This window comes from Rhipicephalus sanguineus, chromosome 8 (assembly GCF_013339695.2).
Source record: "Rhipicephalus sanguineus isolate Rsan-2018 chromosome 8, BIME_Rsan_1.4, whole genome shotgun sequence".
In the NCBI taxonomy this organism is placed as follows: Eukaryota; Metazoa; Arthropoda; class Arachnida; order Ixodida; family Ixodidae; genus Rhipicephalus; species Rhipicephalus sanguineus.
The window spans coordinates 16,279,512-16,301,084 of NC_051183.1; the positions used below are offsets into that span (position 1 = coordinate 16,279,512).

Genomic DNA, 21,573 nt, shown 5'->3' on the forward strand with positions numbered 1-21,573 from the left:
CCACTAGGCCACCGTGGTGGGTTTACATGAATAGAGATACCCAATAAAGTGGACGGGAGGACGACTGCCGCTGCAGGTCAATGCGTAGAGCATCGGACATGGTATCAGAAGGTTGTGGGTTCGGTCCCTACCGGCGACGAGTTGTCTTTTCGTATACTTTAATTTCTTTACATTTATATCATAATTCCCACAATACAGTTAAAAATACTACAAATATTGCCCCTTTACTTTCCTCGGTTCCACTATGAGTTGGTTTCATTTGGTTGTACATAACAACGAAAACCAGCGAGAGGGGGGGTGTAAGGCCGCTCTATGGCTGCGAGCCGTTAAGGAGAGAGGGCAGAGGCCCTTTAGCTAGCACGCCGATGGTGGCTGCGGTTTTCGCGCCAAGGAATGAACCGCGAGTTCGCGGAAGGCCGAGAGGGGTCTTCGCCGTCTCCCGCTGTGTTCGGGAGCGTTCAGGACGGACGAGCCGTCTGCGGTGGCGCCATGCGGGCAAGTGCGTGCTGCCTCCCGTTTGGACGTGACATCTGGCCCAGAGCCGCGGCGGCCTGGTTTTCGAGCTCCAGGAATTCCGGTCAAAACACGGACTGGGTCCGAGGCGCTGGCCGCGCTGTTTGAAGGCATCTGCCGGCCACGGGGACACACTGCAGAATACCCCCTGTGGTGTCATGTTCGCGCCGAGTCGCAGGCGACGGTCTGCTTGCTGGCCGAGGAGTGGAATGTGTAAGCGATAAATTCTGCGCACGTGGTGTTGGCTCCTGACACCGTGAATGAACATGCGTGGAAGAGAAAGGAGGAAAGCAGTGTTTTTCGGAATATCTGGGCTTTCCGTTTAGGCCCTGCCCGGTGGGCGGAGGCCAAGAAATACTTACGCTCTGGTTGGCCGCCGTGGTCAAGGGATGGACCAAGAGCGGCCACCGCCCATTTTCTTTGTTCTTGGCAGGAGATATTGAGCTGCACGAGTGCGGCAAGACAGTCTGGGCTGTAATCAGCGTTGCTGATAGATCGGTGAGGCTCCGTACTATGTACGTAAGGCTAGCCTGGGCTGAAATCATGTGTTGATAGATCAGTGAGGCTAGCGGCGAACGCAACGTAAGACAGTCTGGGCTGTAATCAGCGTTGCTGATAGATCGGTGAGGCTCCGTACTATGTACGTAAGGCTAGCCTGGGCTGAAATCATGTGTTGATAGATCAGTGAGGCTAGCGGCGAACGCAACGTAAGACAGTCTGGGCTGTAATCAGCGTTGCTGATAGATCGGTGAGGCTCCGTACTATGTACGTAAGGCTAGCCTGGGCTGAAATCATGTGTTGATAGATCAGTGAGGCTAGCGGCGAACGCAACGTAAGACAGTCTGGGCTGTAATCAGCGTTGCTGATAGATCGGTGAGGCTCCGTACTATGTACGTAAGGCTAGCCTGGGCTGAAATCATGTGTTGATAGATCAGTGAGGCTAGCGGCGAACGCAACGTAAGACAGTCTGGGCTGTAATCAGCGTTGCTGATAGATCGGTGAGGCTCCGTACTATGTACGTAAGGCTAGCCTGGGCTGAAATCATGTGTTGATAGATCAGTGAGGCTAGCGGCGAACGCAACGTAAGACAGTCTGGGCTGTAATCAGCGTTGCTGATAGATCGGTGAGGCTCCGTACTATGTACGTAAGGCTAGCCTGGGCTGAAATCATGTGTTGATAGATCAGTGAGGCTAGCGGCGAACGCATCGTAAGACAGTCTTGGCTCTAACTTCTTCAATAAGTAGAAGAGTGAGACTGTGTGTTATTCCTGTTTAATCTCTTGTATATTTCTAGCTCAGTTGTATCCATTATTTTACGTTCACATAAACTACTAAATTCATCTAACCACCACTGCTGCCTACGTGTGAATGCATCATCGCTGCCGATCATCAACGAAGATCTCCGTGATCGACGACGACGAAGGACCATCAAAACTTTACTGGCGCAGCCCGACAGGATCGGCAAGCCACACGAAGAGCAACTGCAAGGTGTCCATCGAGCCAGAGACGCCGACTGCAAGGAGGTGCCAGCGAGTCCCATCGCCATCGAAAGTCGTCGGGAGCCGAACCACAGCGGAGGCCCCCAGCAGAAACGGGTGAGCGGGATTCCTTACGCTTTGTCTAAGTTGGCATGGCTGTTGCTCTGTGAGGCTAGAGATGATCACGCGCAGAATGGCAAGCGCTGTGGGGTCTAGTGTGGGCGAGGATGGTGCATCTGAGCAGAGAGAAGATCAGAGACAGCAGGAGCTACCGAGCTTCAGAGAGACTGAGTCTGAGCAGTCGGTCACCGGAGGTGGTAGTGGGGCGCTAGGCGCTCTACAAGATCCGGATAGGTCAGATCCAGAGGGAATGGCAGTACGATGCCTGCAGCTCGAGCTCGAAAAAGTACGCCTACAGCTTGAATGTGAACGCGTAGCCCTACGCAGAGCAGAGATTGAGCAATCGAGTAGGTCGCCTTTGATGTCGGGAACGAACGACCGCCGCCATACCGGCATTGACGGAGTAGCACAATGCGCTAAGATGCTGAAGGCATACAGGTTGCCGTGCGACGCGGATGTCCCGATGTGGTTCGATGAGGTGGAAAAACTATTTTCATCCTTCCAGGTACCGGAAGAGAACCGAGTACACTTGATAATGCCTGCGCTGTCTGAGCGAGTCCGCTATATGCTGTGTAGCTTGAGTGAAGAGGAGTGTGTGGATTATGAGATCGTGAAACGTGCGGTACTAAATGAACTTAAGCTCACCCCAGCTGAGTACTTAGACAGGTTTCAAAAGGTGACGAAGAAAAGAGAGGAAACATGGGCTCAGTTCGCTTCTCGGGCCAGAACGTACTTCGCGTATTACCTGCAATCTCGTAATGCGGATACTAAGGAAGCGGTTGCTGAGCTAATGGTCGCTGACCGAATGAAGGCGAGTTTGGGCCCGGAAGGTCTAGAGTATGTTCTTTTGCGGGAGGGCGAAGAGTGGTTCAAACCTGTAGAGGTTGCTAAAGTTCTCGAGACTTTTGAACAGGCGAAAGGAAAGGGTCGAGCAACTAAGACGCTTGGAGTGCCAACTGCTCCGCCGTTAGCCAGGCAGGCCGGCATAGAAAAGGCCAATGTAAGGTGCTACATTTGTCGCGGTCAGGGTCACGTGGCTAGGGATTGTCCTCAGGCCTCAAGTAAGGAGCAGCATGCGAAGTTGACCACTGTGCCTAAACAGAGAGTCCATAATGTCGCCATTGTTGATAAGTTACCGCCACCCGAGCAGGAAAGGGTGCTGAGTGCGAGGGTGGAAGTATTCGAGCGAAGTGCTGGCTCGGGCCGGTCGAAACTGGAACTTATCCCGATCACGTGCGGTGGCATAACTACTGAAGCTGTGCTGGACACAGGCAGCGAAATAACGGTGATACGTGAAGGGATACTTCCGCAAAGGGTAAAGGATTCATCGGGCGCAGTAAGGCTCCAGTCGGCGTTTGGAAAAACCATCCAAGCAACTTTGGCTACATTGCCAATAGCTTTGAACTACCCGGGAAGGGTGGGACAACCACAGAAGGTTGATCTGGTGTGTGCTATTACTGACCAGCTCGCGGATGGAGTTAACTGTCTGCTGTCAAAAGAGGATTGGGAGTTACTGCATGCACAAGAAGACAATGGGAGTGAACGGGAAAGTGTTACGCATGTCGTCAGTGCAGTAGGACTTCGATCAAGTGAAATGAAAGACAGCGATACAGCAGTTTTAAACTGTGGCCGTGGTGAAACGGTTGATGAGGTTCAAGAATCGGGAGAAAATGGTCCCGCTTTTGCCGATCAGGTCACTAATCAGCGAGAGCAATTTAGAGCTGAGCAGCTTTCAGATGATAGTCTTCGAAGGTCATGGGAGGATGCAAGAAAAAAGAAAGCTGGCATGTTTGTGGCAGACGGGCTCTTATACCATCGGGACTCTTTAGCGGGAGTCAAGGTCAGACAGTTAGTCCTGCCGGTTGAAAGGCGCAGCGAGGTGTTGGAGCTGGCGCATGAGTCCTTATGGGGTGGACACTTGGGGTCGAAAAAGACCAGGCAACGCATAAAGTATAGTTTCTTTTGGCCAGGAATGGAAAGGGATATTGTTGAGCATTGTAAGACATGCCATCAGTGCCAGACGCGGTCTGATAGAAGGCAAAGTGACAAGATACCCATTACGCCACTCACGCGGCCGGAACACCCATTCCAGGTGGTTAATGTAGATGTCATCGGCACTATCGATGTGCCGTCGGCGAGAGGCCACAGATATGCCCTGTGCCTCGTTGATCTTTGCACTAGATGGCCTGAGGTGGTGCCACTCCGATCGTTGACTGCAAAGGCCACATGCGAGGCATTACTGGAAATTTTTAGTCGCACCGGTGTTCCGGAAATGGTCTGTTCTGATCAGGGCACAAACTTTAAGTCACAAATGACACAGCTGATGTTGGAAAAATTGGGCTGTTCACCAAGGTTTTCCACCCCTGAACACCCCGAGAGCAATGGCGTGGTGGAAAGATGGAACAGGGTTCTCAAAAATATGCTGTATCATGTAATAGAACGTGACCAAAAGAATTGGGACAAGCTTGTCCCATTTGTGCTGTGGGCGTACCGCGAAGTGCCACATGACACCACAGGGGTGTCGCCATTCAGGCTGTTGTATGGCAGAAACCCGACCGGGCCTCTATCAATTTTGCAACAGACCTGGACGGGTGAAGTAATTGTGCCGGCAACTCTAAGAGAGAAACCATCGAAGTATTTGCAACAACTGCGTGAGCAACTAGATCTTGCCGCGAGCGTAGCGGAGTTGACAAGCACTGCACACCAGGGCAGATATGCTGAAGTGTACAATAGGAGGGCGCGAAGTAAAGAATTTAATGTTGGAGACCAAGTGCTGCTGTTTGATACAGCTAGGGCAACAAAGATGGCGGCCAGGTGGTTGGGGCCGTTCACGATAACAGGTAAAGAGCGGGAACACTCTTATCGCCTACAAATGAATGACGGAAAGTCCTCGGTGGTGCATGCAAATCGGCTCAGGCCCTACTATGCTAGAGTAAGCCACGTTGGGGTGGTCTTCGAAGAGGACGAAGAGTTTGGTGATGTGGAGTACGCGCCACAGGCGGTGCCTACTGCAGATGGAGATAGTGTGATACCCCCCGAAAAGCTGGATCATTTGCGTCCTGACGCGCGGAAGGAGATTGAGAGGGTATTTCAGAAACATCGCTGTGTTTTTGATGGAAAGCCTGGGATGGCTCAGGTAGGTCGGCATCGTATTGAGTTGGAGGATAGTTGTAAGCCCAAAAGGACATTCCCTTACCGAGTTCCAGAGCTGTTAAAGAAAGAGGTTAGTCGGCAGGTTGGAGAACTTCTTGATCTGGGGCTTATATACCCAGTGGAAAGTGAATTCGCACACCCGGTTGTGTGTGTGGGTAAGAAAGACGGGTCAATGCGCATGTGCATTGATTATAGGACGTTGAATGCTGTCACGCGCGTGGATGCCTTTCCAATGACTAATCCGCGAGAGCTAATTTTCAGAGTGGGGCGCGCAAATTTCATAACTGTAGTTGACCTCAGGAGAGGGTACTGGCAGGTGCCAATGGATCCCCAAAGTGAATATCTCACGGCGTTCGTGACACACGATGGGCAGTACGCGTGGAGGGTAATGCCCTTCGGTTTGAAGAACTCAGCAGCTACCTTTCAGCGGATGGTTAATGCATTGCTGTCAGCACACCAGGCTTATGCATCAGCGTACCTTGATGATATAGCAATTTTTTCAGACACATGGGAGGAACACCTTCGCCATGTGGACACCGTGCTTACGATTCTTGGTGATGCCGGTCTGAGGGCAAGCTCTGAAAAATGCCAGGTAGCGCAGACACATATCCGTTATCTAGGACATGTGGTTGGCTCGGGAACTCACGGCCCAGACCCAGAAAAGATAGCTGCTATCAAAGGCCTTGTACCGCCGCGCACAAAGAAGGAAGTGAGAAGCCTCTTGGGGCTTTGTGGGTATTACCGCGAGTATGTGTCGAACTACGCGGACGTCGCGGGCCCGCTCACAGCGTTAACTAGGCGGGGGGTGCCAAATGAAATCCCATGGGGAGAAGATGCCCAGGAGGCGCTCGATAGCTTAAAGACGTCGTTGTGCCAGGCTGTCGCCATGAACACTCCTGACCCTCATCAGCCATATTGGCTCTTCACGGATGCGTCGGCCACGGCAGCCGGAGCCTGTTTGACTCAAATGTCGGCAGACGGGAAAGAAAAGCCGATAGCGTTCGCTAGCCATCGATTTAACCCGACACAGGGGCGCTGGTCAACGATAGAAAGGGAGGCGTTTGCAATAATATGGGCGCTCAAGAAATTTGACTATTGGCTCTTTGGAGCAGTGGTGAATGTGGTCTCTGATCATAACCCTCTGTCCTACCTGACCACCAGCACTCCGCAGGGAGCAAAGCTAGCTAGGTGGGCACTTTCATTGCAGCGATACGATGTCACGGTGCGCCATCGGAAAGGCGCGCATAATGCCAATGCGGATGCACTGTCAAGGCTTCAGAATGGCTCATGGGAGCCAGCTCAATAACGAGCCATGCTAGCTTGGACGGGCGAGAATGTTCCCGTTCACCTCAAGTGTGGTGTGTGCTGAACTATAGAACTGCACGGTACTCTTCGTGGTGCATTGGACTCTTTGTAGATATATGTAGCTGTATATAGAGGGCTTGTGCCACGTGCATACTAGATTTCTTTTTTGTTTCTTTGCGAGTGTTGTGCTTTATAGTGAAATGAAATATGTCGTGTTACCTTGCCTGTATAGCCCATTTTACATGTATGCTTTATTGAGTGGATCATTCTCAGCGTTATTCCGCACGAAAGGGCTGCTTTTCATGGATCTGTAAATAATTTTTCATGGAGCCCGGACGTAATGCTTCCGCGGCCTTTGTTTAATTTGTAGTATAGCTGAGCACGTTTAGAGCCCAGTATACTCTTTAGGAGGGGCGTGTAAGGCCGCTCTATGGCTGCGAGCCGTTAAGGAGAGAGGGCAGAGGCCCTTTAGCTAGCACGCCGATGGTGGCTGCGGTTTTCGCGCCAAGGAATGAACCGCGAGTTCGCGGAAGGCCGAGAGGGGTCTGCGCCGTCTCCCGCTGTGTTCGGGAGCGTTCAGGACGGACGAGCCGTCTGCGGTGGCGCCATGCGGGCAAGTGCGTGCTGCCTCCCGTTTGGACGTGACATCTGGCCCAGAGCCGCGGCGGCCTGGTTTTCGAGCTCCAGGAATTCCGGTCAAAACACGGACTGGGTCCGAGGCGCTGGCCGCGCTGTTTGAAGGCATCTGCCGGCCACGGGGACACACTGCAGAATACCCCCTGTGGTGTCATGTTCGCGCCGAGTCGCAGGCGACGGTCTGCTTGCTGGCCGAGGAGTGGAATGTGTAAGCGATAAATTCTGCGCACGTGGTGTTGGCTCCTGACACCGTGAATGAACATGCGTGGAAGAGAAAGGAGGAAAGCAGTGTTTTTCGGAATATCTGGGCTTTCCGTTTAGGCCCTGCCCGGTGGGCGGAGGCCAAGAAATACTTACGCTCTGGTTGGCCGCCGTGGTCAAGGGATGGACCAAGAGCGGCCACCGCCCATTTTCTTGTTCTTGGCAGGAGATATGAGGCTGCACGAGTGCGGCAAGACAGTCTGGGCTGTAATCAGCGTTGCTGATAGATCGGTGAGGCTCCGTACTATGTACGTAAGGCTAGCCTGGGCTGAAATCATGTGTTGATAGATCAGTGAGGCTAGCGGCGACGCAACGTAAGACAGTCTGGGCTGTAATCAGCGTTGCTGATAGATCGGTGAGGCTCCGTACTATGTACGTAAGGCTAGCCTGGGCTGAAATCATGTGTTGATAGATCAGTGAGGCTAGCGGCGAACGCAACGTAAGACAGTCTGGGCTGTAATCAGCGTTGCTGATAGATCGGTGAGGCTCCGTACTATGTACGTAAGGCTAGCCTGGGCTGAAATCATGTGTTGATAGATCAGTGAGGCTAGCGGCGAACGCAACGTAAGACAGTCTGGGCTGTAATCAGCGTTGCTGATAGATCGGTGAGGCTCCGTACTATGTACGTAAGGCTAGCCTGGGCTGAAATCATGTGTTGATAGATCAGTGAGGCTAGCGGCGAACGCAACGTAAGACAGTCTGGGCTGTAATCAGCGTTGCTGATAGATCGGTGAGGCTCCGTACTATGTACGTAAGGCTAGCCTGGGCTGAAATCATGTGTTGATAGATCAGTGAGGCTAGCGGCGAACGCAACGTAAGACAGTCTGGGCTGTAATCAGCGTTGCTGATAGATCGGTGAGGCTCCGTACTATGTACGTAAGGCTAGCCTGGGCTGAAATCATGTGTTGATAGATCAGTGAGGCTAGCGGCGAACGCAACGTAAGACAGTCTGGGCTGTAATCAGCGTTGCTGATAGATCGGTGAGGCTCCGTACTATGTACGTAAGGCTAGCCTGGGCTGAAATCATGTGTTGATAGATCAGTGAGGCTAGCGGCGAACGCAACGTAAGACAGTCTGGGCTGTAATCAGCGTTGCTGATAGATCGGTGAGGCTCCGTACTATGTACGTAAGGCTAGCCTGGGCTGAAATCATGTGTTGATAGATCAGTGAGGCTAGCGGCGAACGCAACGTAAGACAGTCTGGGCTGTAATCAGCGTTGCTGATAGATCGGTGAGGCTCCGTACTATGTACGTAAGGCTAGCCTGGGCTGAAATCATGTGTTGATAGATCAGTGAGGCTAGCGGCGAACGCAACGTAAGACAGTCTGGGCTCTAACTTCTTCAATAAGTAGAAGAGTGAGACTGTGTGTTATTCCTGTTTAATCTCTTGTATATTTCTAGCTCAGTTGTATCCATTATTTTACGTTCACATAAACTACTAAATTCATCTAACCACCACTGCTGCCTACGTGTGAATGCATCATCGCTGCCGATCATCAACGAAGATCTCCGTGATCGACGACGACGAAGGACCATCGAAACTTTACTGGGGGAGTGGTCTATTTATTGGAAAAACAGACTGTTACTGGTGTGTGTGTGTAAGCGCTGGCATGCTACTCTGTATAGGTTCGAGGAATGAGACTAAAAGATTCCAAAAGAAAGGGAGAAATTACAAGAAAATAATATAAAGAATATGGAATGCGCAAGTGAACCTGATGCTAATATTCTTATTAAAGCCTAACATACATGACTAGGATGTCAGGTATGTTAGGCTTTTCTATATGAGATAGCCAATCATTGAAGTTTTCCGATTTGGCCAGTTTCCGACAGGTAATTAAATATGGTGACTAAAACCCGTCACTGTCTTGAAGGGCGAGTCACTGGACCTAATACGCTGTGTAACGTCAACGGATCGTGGCAAATCATGTCCATTTGTCGTCGCTCAATATATTGTCTGTCGTCGCGGTACGCGGGGCATTCGAGCCTCTGATCAATTATCCATCCTTCGCTCTTGCATGTTTAGTCGCTTAATGTCTCAGAGCTGCGGGCTTGGATAACGCGGGTGTACCGCCAGACACGTGATCCCAAGGCTACGCAGCTGTGGCGTGGCAGGTGATGTCTCGTGAGCTCCGCGTAAACTCTTGACCGAGCACATCGCCTGCACTTCGTCTTATGCGGGTGGCAGAAACGCCTGTTGTCCCGCATGACGGCGAACGAGCACTTTGGTCACACGAGCAGTTCGGTTTCCCATGCCATGCCCTGCTGATGTCTAGCCGTACGGTCTCAACCAAGCTGCCGCACGACTTCCCAAGTGAGTGTGTATATAGTCGGGCTTGTTGGTTGTATACATGCTCCAACGAACAGACAGCGCAAGAAACCACAGGACAACAAAAGAAGATGCACAGCGCTGTCCACGTCTTCTGTTGCCCTGTAGTTCTTATACAGCGAAAGCTGTTATGAGATCATTTCTCCGGCCGTTTTTGGCGCCGTAGTTGTCCGCCGCCGCCGCCGCCGGTGTCCGTAACCAGTATCGCTCGAAATAAGAAAAAAAAACGAAATAAGAAAAAAGTTCCAGGACGGAACGAGGTTCGAACCTGGGTCCTCTGCGTGGGAGCCCAGTAGTCAACCTCTGAGCCATGCCAGTGCTTGAAACTGCTTTGCAAAAAGGTCCTATACAGGCTTCATGTCGGGAAGGAACCACATTAGCATATGCAATATACACCAGAGCACGCCTGTCTCGCACCCAGGCTGCTGGCGAGCCGAGCGGATACTCTCGCACCCAGACGCCGGGCTGACCGGGGCTGCCAAGGCGCGCGCGGGCTGCACCAAGTAAACAGGGCAAGCTGCAGTTCTGAGGCTTTAAAGTGCGAAAAAGTACCCGTTCACGCCGCTTCAGCGTATAAGAGCTCGTCTGGGCACTACTGCGTCGTCTTCGGATGCCAAAACAAGCTGCGCAACAAGAGGATATTAGCGTTGTCTGCGACGATTACGACGCGCCACGGAAATAGTGCCGGTACGGTGTTTTCAGCTTCGCCGCGAGTGGATAACTGTGGTTCAAGCAAAAAAAAACTAGGAGCCGAGTGAAAATGCGCGAGTAAGTACACTAACAGCGTGTATTCTGCAGTGTGATGCCCACCTATTTTATTTTGCGAACCTAATTTGCCTGACACACAGCTGGGTTGAAGGCAGGCGTGAGCTTTGTGTGGGGGTGCACTTCATACTTTTGAGCGTTTCCTTTGACGTGCAAGGTAGTGCTTTCAAGCACAAGCAATCAGCATGCTTTGCCACTTTCAACGCAGTATTAAGCTTTAGTGCTTTTGATGGCATCCACGCCTTCGAGATTTCGTCTTAAAAAGGTAATAAATGGTACGGTGCTCCTCAACAGCTGGCCAGAATTTCGTGCTTTCATTTCAGTGTTTGATGCCCCCAAATTTATTTGGACACGAGGCATCCAGATGCACATAATACATATATTGGCACGTAAGTCAACAGTACTCGCGCCAGTGTCCTTTACGTCGCAGGCGTAGCTAACCGGCTTAACTAAGAGTAGCACAGTTTCGCTTGTAAAGCACCATCGTTACAAGAATAAAATAGCGCAGGTAGCTTCCAAAGGGATCGCTGAACGATACTTCAGGTTATACTCTCTGAAAGCACGCTTTTGTGAGCAATACGCATTATTGTAAGAGCGCCTGTGAAACAAAAATTACGTTCCGCGAAACTACCCGTAAAGCGTACTCTAATTATTACGCGATGCATGCTGAAATGATGAGCTTTCACAAAACTTGTGCACAACTTGTAATATGGGGCAACAAAACATCGTTTCACTCTTTTGCGAGCTGCACTGCAATTACGATTCACGCCTACTACAGCGACAACGTTTTTTTTACAAATGTAACAGCGTACGTATCTGACGAGGTTGCTTCCGCAGCCCACTCAGCACGTACTGTATACATTGTGGACTTGCATGAGGAAGATGTTCTTGGTGTTCCAATAAAATCAGCGAAAATGTCCAGGCTAGAAAAGACGCGAAACACGCTCTCCGACGGGCTGAATTTCGGAAGTTTCACGCTTGCTCTGTGTAGCGTCTGCTGGCGTGGCAGCCCGCCCGTGTTGTTTCGTCGCGTGTGCGATAGATGGCGCGACGCGCGATGCAAATATGGCGATGCGCATGAAATTCGCTGTGTTCTGGTCTATAGCGTGGTAGAAGAGTAAAGTAAGCCTCAAGCGTCGCACAACGCGAATTCTGTAACCAGGCGTCACACAATGCGAATTGCGCAACGAGTACGTTGTTGAATGCTTCCAACCCATTACAAAGGGCTTTGCCATAATCCTTCGTCGTCATCAGGCACAGCATCAACAAAGTGTGCATAATGCCTTACATGCGTTTAGCAGGTACCACGGCTCTCCGTAGAATGACGGAAAATGGCGCAGTGCCTGCTGCCCTACTTCTCAAAAATTACAATGATTTAGAGCGTAGTGGGTACCTCGCAAGTGCACTTGTATTGGTTGCCAAGGAAGCCCATAAGCGCATGATCCATTTCCTCGGGGTCTCAGTAAAATTACAATGATTTATAGCATAGTGGGTTCCTCGCAAGTGCACTTGTATTGGTTGCCAAGGAAGCCCATAAGCGCATGATCCATTTCCTCGGGGTCTCAGTAAAGTTCTTCGCCCCCCCCCGTCTCTCTCCCATGTCAGCGTATGTTATACAGCATGACAGGAGAGGGAAATTGCGACCGGGCGTCACCCAATGCAAATTACATAACTGGTGGGCCGTTTAAAGCTTCCAACCCATTACAAGGGGCTGAGCCATAATTCTTCATCGTCATCAGTCGTCGCGTCAACAAAGTGCACATAATGCCTTACAGACGTGTAGCTGGTGCCTCGCTTCTCCGCCGAATGACGAATAATGGCTTAGTAGGTGCTTCCCAACTTCACAAAAATTGTGATTTATGGCGTAGTGGGTACGTTTCTAGTGTATTTTTGTTGTAGCGCCAAGAGAGCTTACAACGGGCTCTAGAAACGCCACTCTTCCAGCTTTCGCTGTGACTGTGCTGCGGTTTCAGCGCAGGCCTGGCGTTTTGTTTTCTTTTTTTTTTGCGCCGTTCTCAAGCGACGCTCGTCGGGGTTTGATGTGTGTACTCCTTTAATTATCGGGAGCATGCCTACCGGCATACGCAATTAAAAGCGAAAGCTGAAGCCCGTTTAGACCAATGTATGTATCAGTATAGCTAGGGTTCCGTGGTAAGGCCTGTAGAGGCAACAGCCACACTACGTTCGTATGGTAGGATGACAGCCCGCCGTTTAACAGGCAGCGGGTTTAGGCCAGGGCAGAGGCCGGCGTATACATCGCCTATGGGCGTAAGTGCAGTTATATTTCCTGCGTTCTATTTCGCGCTAGCCAGAGTATTTGTCCAAAACCGTGCAATAGCACACTGGTCCTGCGTGCAGGTCCGGTATCCTATATACACAGAAAGAAAGGGAGATGGAGAATATGCTTCTAAAAAATGTTTATTCGACGTTTGGTCGGGGCCACCCTTTCTTGAGCGGTGCGAAAGGTCGGACCCAGACCGACACGTCGAGCAATGAAGTTTTTTTTTTTTCGATGCATAAACTCTTTATCTCGATCTTTATTTCGATGCATAACTCTTTATTTCTACGGGAACTAAAGACAACCCTCGTCGTTATATATATATATATATATATATATATATTATATATATATATATATATATATATATATATATATATATTATATATATATATATATATATATATATATATATATATATATAATATATATATATATATATATATACACACGCACACACAGTGGCTCGTTCATAGGATTCTGCCTAATATGGTTTTCCGCCTAATACGTTTTCGTGTTTATTCCCGGCCACCGTCCCTTGGAAATAATGCATTTTCATGCGTTTATTGCCCAAGATCGGATAATACGACCGAGAAAGTGGATCTCGACCGATATGTCTAGAAATCCTACGTTTATTCTTCGGTATGCTAGCCCAAACCGCGTTCCAACAAACCACGATCTGCATGTTGCATAGCCGCTGAGGCCACAGCAGCGCCGGTTTTGCGGCGGAAAAGAAAAAGCGCAGCGCAAATTGACCAGCTACTTCAATGTTGCTCAGTAAAAGTGAGTTCCTGACGTAGTATGCATATTGTCCTTTTTTTTAACCTCTTCGGTTAAGACGACTTTCTATATTACGCTGTATTTTCCGGTTCCCGTGAAAACGTATCGACGAGACTCCACTGCATCTGGCCACATGCTTGTGTGTTCTCAGAGCGTTGAAGACTTTTGAAGGCTTTGACATTCAGTGTCATGTGGCGACCGTGTACCCACGTCACCCGACGTCATGTTCGGAGAGTCCAGGCGGCGTGCTCTCCGTCCTCCATTAGCCTCTTATTGTCGGCATTCTACAGTTCGTGCAAGGTCCAGCCGCGTTCGCTCATTCCGGTGAATGCGAGGAATCAAAGACTGTCATCCTTCGATCGTGCTCGAGAAACGAACTTAGACCGGCGACCAGGTGTCACACTGTAAGCGTCACTTTTGGCGTCTCGAATGCTTCGGACGCTTCGAGAGTTGTGCGGCCCGGGATCGCACCAACACCGCGGCGCATGCGCTGAGCTACTGTAGGGCGAAGGAGGGGAACGTGTGAGTTGTTCTTTGCCTTGTGGTGATTTTTTGGGGTGGTTTATATTATCTACATCGTTGTTTTATGGCTGTCACAGTTGTCAATGCTCTTCCTGCTTGCTTGCTGTCGTTGTTGTTGTTCATTTAGATGTAACGATGTTGAAAGGTAGGCTGCATCAGGGTCGGCAAACGCAATGGTATTGTTCTTGTTGTTGTTGTTGGTGGTAGTGTTGTTGCTTCAATGTCTTCGCACTTGTTCCCTGGGGTACTGACAAGTACCGGCAAGGAGGAATCAGTGTCATACATTCTAAGAAAAAAAAGAGTCATATGAATCTTTTTTGTGAGTCCTGACTAGCTACGTATATGACTTTCTTTAAAGACAGGAGTCACGGGCAGATGGAAGCTTGTGATGAAAAATTCGTAAACAGGGCACTTGCTGGAGCCGACGTCTGGACAAGCGGGCTTGTTTACTACAGACTGACCCAGTTGCAGCCTTGAGGAAGACAACTCCGCTTGTCGAAACGTCGGCTCTAGCACACACCCCTGTTTACGAATTTATGACCTCTTTAAATAGAGATGCGAAATATCTTAGGGGTTCATTATATACTGTCGTCGGAGAGTCGTGCAAGCCAAAAGAAGAGTTGCCGTGTCTCTTTAAAAATAGTCGTGTACCTGGCTAGTCAGGGCCCATCGAAAAGGTTAACTCATACTAACGTGAGCGCGAACACACCTTCCAGTCAGAGAAATTTACCAATAAAGAAGGTAACGTACGCAAAATCTTAGGAAGAAAGAAAAAGAACATCCTGATGACCGCTAAATCTGTTTTCGTTTTTCATGACTGCCGTTTCGCGATTTGACGAAGAAGCCTTAACTTCAATAAATCGAGAGACCATCCCAGGCCAACGACAATGCGAGTGCTGCTGAGAAGCTTCATGTGCTTCATCTTGTTCGTCATTGCGGGCTCGAATCCGGAAGGTAAGTTGAAAGACTCGACGTTCCTCAGAAGGTCATAAGAAAGCGGGCACGTTTTGAAGTAGTTAGAGATAGAGGGGGGGAGGGGGGAGAGAGAAAGAGGTTTATCGTGACAGAAAAGCTGAAAAGTCGGCCTGAATCAACCTCTGGCCTGCTACTCAGAGAGGAGGTTTTGATGATGATAATGAGGAAGAAGGTGGTGATGAAAAACGCCCAAAACTATCGCGTGCGTCTACCCGCGATATACCATGCAAAGATAACCGATGGCCACCTTCTTGTTGAAATCTATCAAGCAATAAGCATCGAAAAAAGTTTTGGTGGGACCTCCAGCTCGTCATCAGCGCAGTATTCTGAAAGCTCTGAACAAGTTTTTGCTCGAGACGGAACTAGACAAGAGACTGAAGTAGTTCGAAGTGGTATATATAGAGAACGGGTCCGATCCGTCGTCTGCCTAACGCATAGCCTTGAAGATATAGGCTCGCCCACATATATGGAAACACCTTATGATTATACAGTTGTTATAACTCCGATATTTCTATGACTTTGCGGGGTAATGTACCTTATATGACATGTAATGATGACGTTGGTAAAAAGAAGAACATCATCACATCACACTCGCGTACATCACACATAAAACCCGCCAAACCAACTTCCACCAGACATCATGAGTTGAACATGACTCCTTTTAATCATCAAACAAACTCGTATAAATACAGTCTTTTTTTTTTTTGCCCGCACTATTGAAATATGGAATGCGTTGCCCGGCCATGTTAAATCTTTATCACGTGATGAATTCATTTTGTACATTAATAACCACTGATCTTCATGCTCTGTACATTTTGCGTTGTATTGTTGTATTGCAATTTTTCTTGTATTCTGTATCCACTCCTGCGATAGCCTATCAAGGCTGCAGTATGTTAAAAAATAAATAAACAAACATGTTTGTGAATTTTTTATGTTTAACATCGGCTGATACGAGTGTTTGGATACTAGGGAACATTCTTGTCTCTTGAAAAAATGTTAATATCTGCACTAAGTCGCGCAAAGCTTGGCACACCGAAGCACGTGCCCGTCGCCGCTCGTGCTCCCCGTTGACCGACACGTCTAGCTTCGAGATGCGCGGCTTCCTCCTCGGGAGTATGCAGTCAGGCTAGGCACTTTAGAGCTAGGGGAGGTTTCTTGTGATTTTTTTTCGGCAAGAATTTTTCCCTTCCTCTTTCTTCCTACCTTTTTCTCTCATACTACTTCTTTCTCTCTCTTTTGTTGATGTTCTCTCTCTCTCTTTCTTTTTCGTTCTGCATTTCTTTATTTCTATTCCTCTCTTTCTCATTCTTTTTGTGCTATGCTTTACTCTCTCCCCTCCTCCTTTCCCTTCTCACCATCACATCTCTCATTTTCACGCTCACTTCTCTTTCCCACTTCCTTGCTACACTATAGCTACTATGCAAGGCTATGCTATGCTCTGCTAGCGTGCCTGGATAGCCGAGTGGTTAGGACACTGGCCTTGGGATAGAAGGCACGCGGGTCCGAATACCCCCTCGTGAAGAATTTTTTTTCGACAGGAATTTTTCTCTTTTCCTCTGTAGCTTCTTTCTTTCTTTCTTTCTTTCTTTCTTTTCTTCTTCTTCTTTCTTTCTTTCTTTCTTCTTTCTTTCTTTCTTTCTTTCTTTCTTTCTTTTCTTTCTTTCTTTCTTTCTTTCTTTCTTTCTTTTCTTTCCTTTTTCCTTTCCTTTTTCTTTCTTCTTTCTTTCTTTCTTTCTTTCTTTCTCTTTCTGTACTCTTTCTCTCCGTAGCCATTACTACATGCCGTAGCGGTGAGTAGTGGGATTTGCACAAATTCTGTAGCACAATATACGTGCGCACGGGGGGCGGCTCCGGCCACCGGTTACTTGTGCTAATCTCTTTCCGTTGCGACTGCACATCCAAGTGTATATGTGCTTCAATGTACACGCATAGAATGCGTACAAAGTCAAAATAATACAGGGGCATTTTTTATAACCTGTGTCTCCATCAAGAAATTTAATGTATTTTCTGCCTCCGAGTATTCGCGACATACTACTTCATGCGAGTTTTTCTACTTGTCAAATACTATATCTAAATTCCGCACTGCACTTGCAATAGAACCAGAAGAAACGTCGCTGTCTGACTGCCAGATGAACGAGGAACCGGGTGACCCATGCGCAAGACCTGATCTTCCATGCCGGGAGGACGTCAGAGATGGTAAGTAGATGACACTGTTTATCGCGCATAAGAAAGTGTAGTCCCTAGATTCGCTTCTCTTAACCTGAAAGACTTTCAACGGCGGCTCATGGGGAACATTTTGTAATTATTAGCTGTCAGCTGAAACGTGTCTCCATGCTTACGAAGAACTTTATTTCCTCGCGACGTCAAGTGGTAGTAAATGCGCTGAAATGAAGCGAACTTAAGAGGGGTAGGGTAGTGTAATATTGGTTGGTTTAGAAAATAAAAGCATGAATATGCAAACCCACAACCCTGCATCGAAAACCGACGTCGCGGAAGCTTTCTGTTAGAGCTCCTAAGTTGAGTGGCAGTTTCGACACTGGGGCTTAAGCCAGTACCACAACTCAACTTAATCTATAGTCTTTACATTCACATTTTCGTGACGTCTACGACAGCCTATACGGTACACGTTTCTCCCTCCTCACCTTCCTCGCTTCCCCTTTTTCTCCTCCAATCATAACCCAGTGCAATCTCCCTCCCTTGCCAACGACACGAATGGTAAGGGTTGCTCGGGCTGCGTTTGCAAGCAAGGCTTCCGTCGTTCGGTTTTCGGCGAATGCGTAGCCGAAAGCGACTGTCGCACTTGTTGGAGGGACCCTTTCTCGGACTAATCCAGCTGCGGCGGCTGTCCGCCCGTATGTGCGGGGAGGTCTACCCCGCGCCATGCCCCAGGAGCTGTACGTCCGGTTTGCTACTGCCTCGATGGATTCGTCAGGTGGGCTTTGCTTGCATTCGGTAGACAGTGGGAATGGTGGTGCAATTGCACTAGAGCGAAGCTTTCTTTGCCCACCTACACTACTGGGCTTCGCGAACCTGCTGCTGTTGTGTTTTTGCTTCTTCGGTAGGTATCCTCGTAGGCCAGGCCCGTAGCCAGGAGGGGCAGAAGACTTAGCTCACCCCCCTCGCCCCCCCCCACCCTCCCTCACCCCGAATTTTTTATGAGGGACACATGTGTAATAAGTACTGAAAATAGGTGCTTCCAATAGTCAAGGTTCTCAGGAAATAACTTCCCCTTTGATTATTTCTACCTGCTTAACTCTGGCGTAGCTTAACTCTGACGTAGCCTGCTTAACTCTGACCGTTGGGGGTTCTAACCCCACCCTCTCCGAAATTTTTCGGTTTGCATCTGTATATGCACACGCACACATGCAAACACACGAACGAATATACCTAAAGTATGGTCCAAACCACCCCCCCCCCAAAAAAAAAAAAAAACAGACATTCCTGGCTACGCTACTGCTGCTTGATGTCTATTTTGCATTCACTGTCCCTAAACACTAATGCTTCATCCTTAAGCTTATCAACGCGATTTTTTAACTTCTAAGCTACCATGGGCGGATCAGAGCTATATGAGGCTTGTTCATGTCTTTCCCGAGGTTTCGCGGTCCAAGACCAACACTTAACGCAAGACAAAATTCGTGACCGCCGTGAGGTGACTGTGAAACTGGAAGAACTGTATTGCAACATATAAAAAGGGGCTTCGGTGTGACGTCCGCCACGCAGGTCATCGAGGGACGGCGGTTCCTGCGTGCCAGTCGCCTCGTGTCCCCCGAAATGCCTCTACGAGAACATGGTGTTCGTAGCGCACAAGTCTTGCTACCCGGATCGTTGCCACGGCCAGGAGGATCAAGACTACGGCGCCTTACGAGTGCGGGACGGCCCGGGTGCGAGTGTTCGCGAGGTCATCGTCTTCTAGATTCCTTGACTTGCGTCGCCAGCTGTCCGGCTTAGTAGGGACTCGCTTTCGATTAGAGACGCCTTATGTTCCCTATTAAATGAGTAACAGCATTTCTGTATAAACGTCCCCGTGTTTTGGAACGACCTACTGGTTATTGGAAGCTTGAACGTGACGTCACGGACGCGCAACATGTGCCCAACATGGCGGCTTAGATGACGTCAAGGCAGCATAATCATCATCATCATCATCATCAGCCTGTCTACGCCCACTGCAAGGCAAAGGCCTCTCCCATGTTCCGCCAATCGACCCGGTCCTGTGCTTTCTGCTGCCACGTTGTACCTGCAAACTTCGTAATCTCATCTACCCACCTAATTTTCTGTCTCCCCCTCACGCGTTGCCATTCTTGGAATCCAGTCAGTTACCCTTAATGACCACCGGTTATCCTGCCGACGTGCTACGTGCCCGGCCCATATCCATTTCTTCTTCTTGATTTCAACTATGATGTCCTTAACCCCCGTTTGTTCCCTGACCCATTCTGCTCTCTTCCGGTCTCTTAAGGTTACACCTATCATTTTCCTTTCCATCGATCGCTGCGTCGTCCTCAATTTAAGTTGAACCATCTTTGTAAGTCTCCAGGTTTCTGCTCCGTAGGTAAGTACCGGTAAGATGCAGCTGTTACATACCTTCCTCTTGAGGGATAGTGGTAGATTGCCATTCATGATTTGATAATGCTTGCCGAATGAGCCCCAACCCATCCTTATTCTTCTAGTTATTTCACTCTCATGGTTCGGCTCTGCGGTTACTACCTGTCCTCAGTAGACGTACTCCTTTACACTTCCGTGTCTCGCCACCTATCGCAAAGCGCTGTTCTCTGCCAAGATTGTTCCACATTAGTTTAGTTTTAGCATATTAATTTCAGACCTACTCTTCTACATAATCACGCGGCGCTTAACATGCTTCAGTGTGCTAGCGACGTCGCTTGAACGTTATTGGGCCTCTGTGCATGAATAACGAAGGAACCAGCATGCGATGTACTGATGACACTAACATGACGTCACAAAGTTCGCGACCCACCATGTTGGTGCTCCAACGGGCTGTGTCAGTGACGTCAATGCAAGCCGTCTATAACAGCTCGGAGTCACGTGACCGGAGCAGCACTGCTACGTATGACGTCATACCAGTGCCGTACAAAGTAAGAAAGAAAAACAAAAGAGAGGAAAGACAGGTAGTTAACCAGTTTAGCATAACCGGTATGCTACACTGCACATGGATGAAACGCAGTGTTCTGCCTGTCGTTGCATTAAAGTAGAGTTACTGTAATGCTACCTTTAGGTAGCAGAGTTGCGCATCCGTCTTCCAAACGCCGCTAGCAACCATGCGTTGTGGAGAAGCTGACGCTCGGGCCAATTCTTGTATTTCTCGATCGCGCCGCTGCAGCGAACTGGATTGACACTAGTCATTCACAGTAAAGTTAATCACCGGTCTTCGACACGCCAAACTTGTCGATCGGTGACCCGGTAGGCATGTAGCCTGCAAAAACGGAGCGCGTCTTCGCCACATAGCTGTGGTTGCTTGCCAGACCTATGCGCAACTCTGCTACCTAAAGGTAGCATATACAGTAACTCTACATTAAAGGGCTTCTCACCACAAAATTACAAAGGACGACACGTTATTCTATCGCGCACTTTCCCGTCTTTTCAGCCTAGTTCGTGAGTCAGCAGTCTGTTCGCCTGTCGTCACGAGGAAATAACCTCTCCATTGGTCCATATACGAGGGATATCAATTGCGAATTGTATCCTACCCTGCTTGCCATGCAGTCGCGCACACCTTTCTGCCTGTCTCGCATCAGGCTATCGATCGTGCACGATATCAACTGATTTCACTTCGTTTTGTGCGTTTTCGGCTGCGCAATCGGAGATTACAGCGTGTATCCGAAAAGCGAAAAAAAAAAAATCTGATAGGCTCAAACCTTAGTGTCGACCCTGTCCAAGTGTTTCATGGAGAAATACGTGTCGAGGAAGAGAGTAGTGAAGGCGAGACAGAAACCACTCTCTGGCATATGATACTCGGAATGGTTTAGGGGCCCTTTAATATCTCACAGGCGTCGGCGCAGGGTCAGGGGTAGGTAGACATTTCTTTCCGGGGGGGGGGGGGGGGGGGGGGGGGGGGGGGGGAGGGCACCTCCATGTCTGAAGGGGAGGCAGGGCAGGCGAGGTGGTCGAGTGTCATTTTGCTGTGGATTCCATGGCAAAAAAATTTAAGGGGTGGCGGGGCACGTGCCCAGTGTGCCCCCCCCCCCCTGACTACGAGGCTGCGCAGGGTTCCCCCAGGAGGGGCGAAGGTTTATCGCAGCGCCCCCCCCCCCCTACTAAGTCAATATATGGGGCAGATTTCGCGCCTCCCACGTCTGTAGGTGACTTGAGGGCAGACGTCCAAGCAGCGCAGCCTTAAAAAAAAAAAGACCAGCCTATGCAACTTACCAAGCATCAAGTTGCTGAAATACACCGATCGAGCAGCCGTCCTTCGTCGTCAGCGTCACGGTCATCAGGAAGCCAGAGGGGTCGCGTG

The 21,573-nt window shown here is 49.4% G+C and overlaps 2 protein-coding genes across 2 annotated transcripts in view; both read left to right on the top strand.

Annotated features, from left to right (window-relative positions):
- Positions 1-393: 393 nt before the first annotated feature.
- LOC125759665 (uncharacterized) lies at positions 394-7,416 on the top strand. The gene is made up of 4 exons (XM_049418706.1): positions 394-495; positions 1,961-2,107; positions 2,235-3,648; positions 7,226-7,416. The coding sequence occupies exons 1-4, from the start codon at positions 394-396 to the stop codon at positions 7,414-7,416; spliced, it is 1,854 nt and encodes a 617-aa protein (XP_049274663.1).
- Positions 7,417-14,958: 7,542 nt separating this feature from the next.
- The window catches only part of LOC119402615 (inducible metalloproteinase inhibitor protein-like), a 23,434-nt gene continuing 16,819 nt past the window's right edge, over positions 14,959-21,573 (top strand). The window contains exons 1-2 of the mRNA XM_049418627.1: positions 14,959-15,089; positions 17,208-17,306. Of these exons, the coding sequence (XP_049274584.1) occupies positions 15,023-15,089; positions 17,208-17,306 (166 nt within the window). The 5' untranslated portion in view covers positions 14,959-15,022. The remainder of the gene's footprint in view (positions 15,090-17,207; positions 17,307-21,573) is intronic.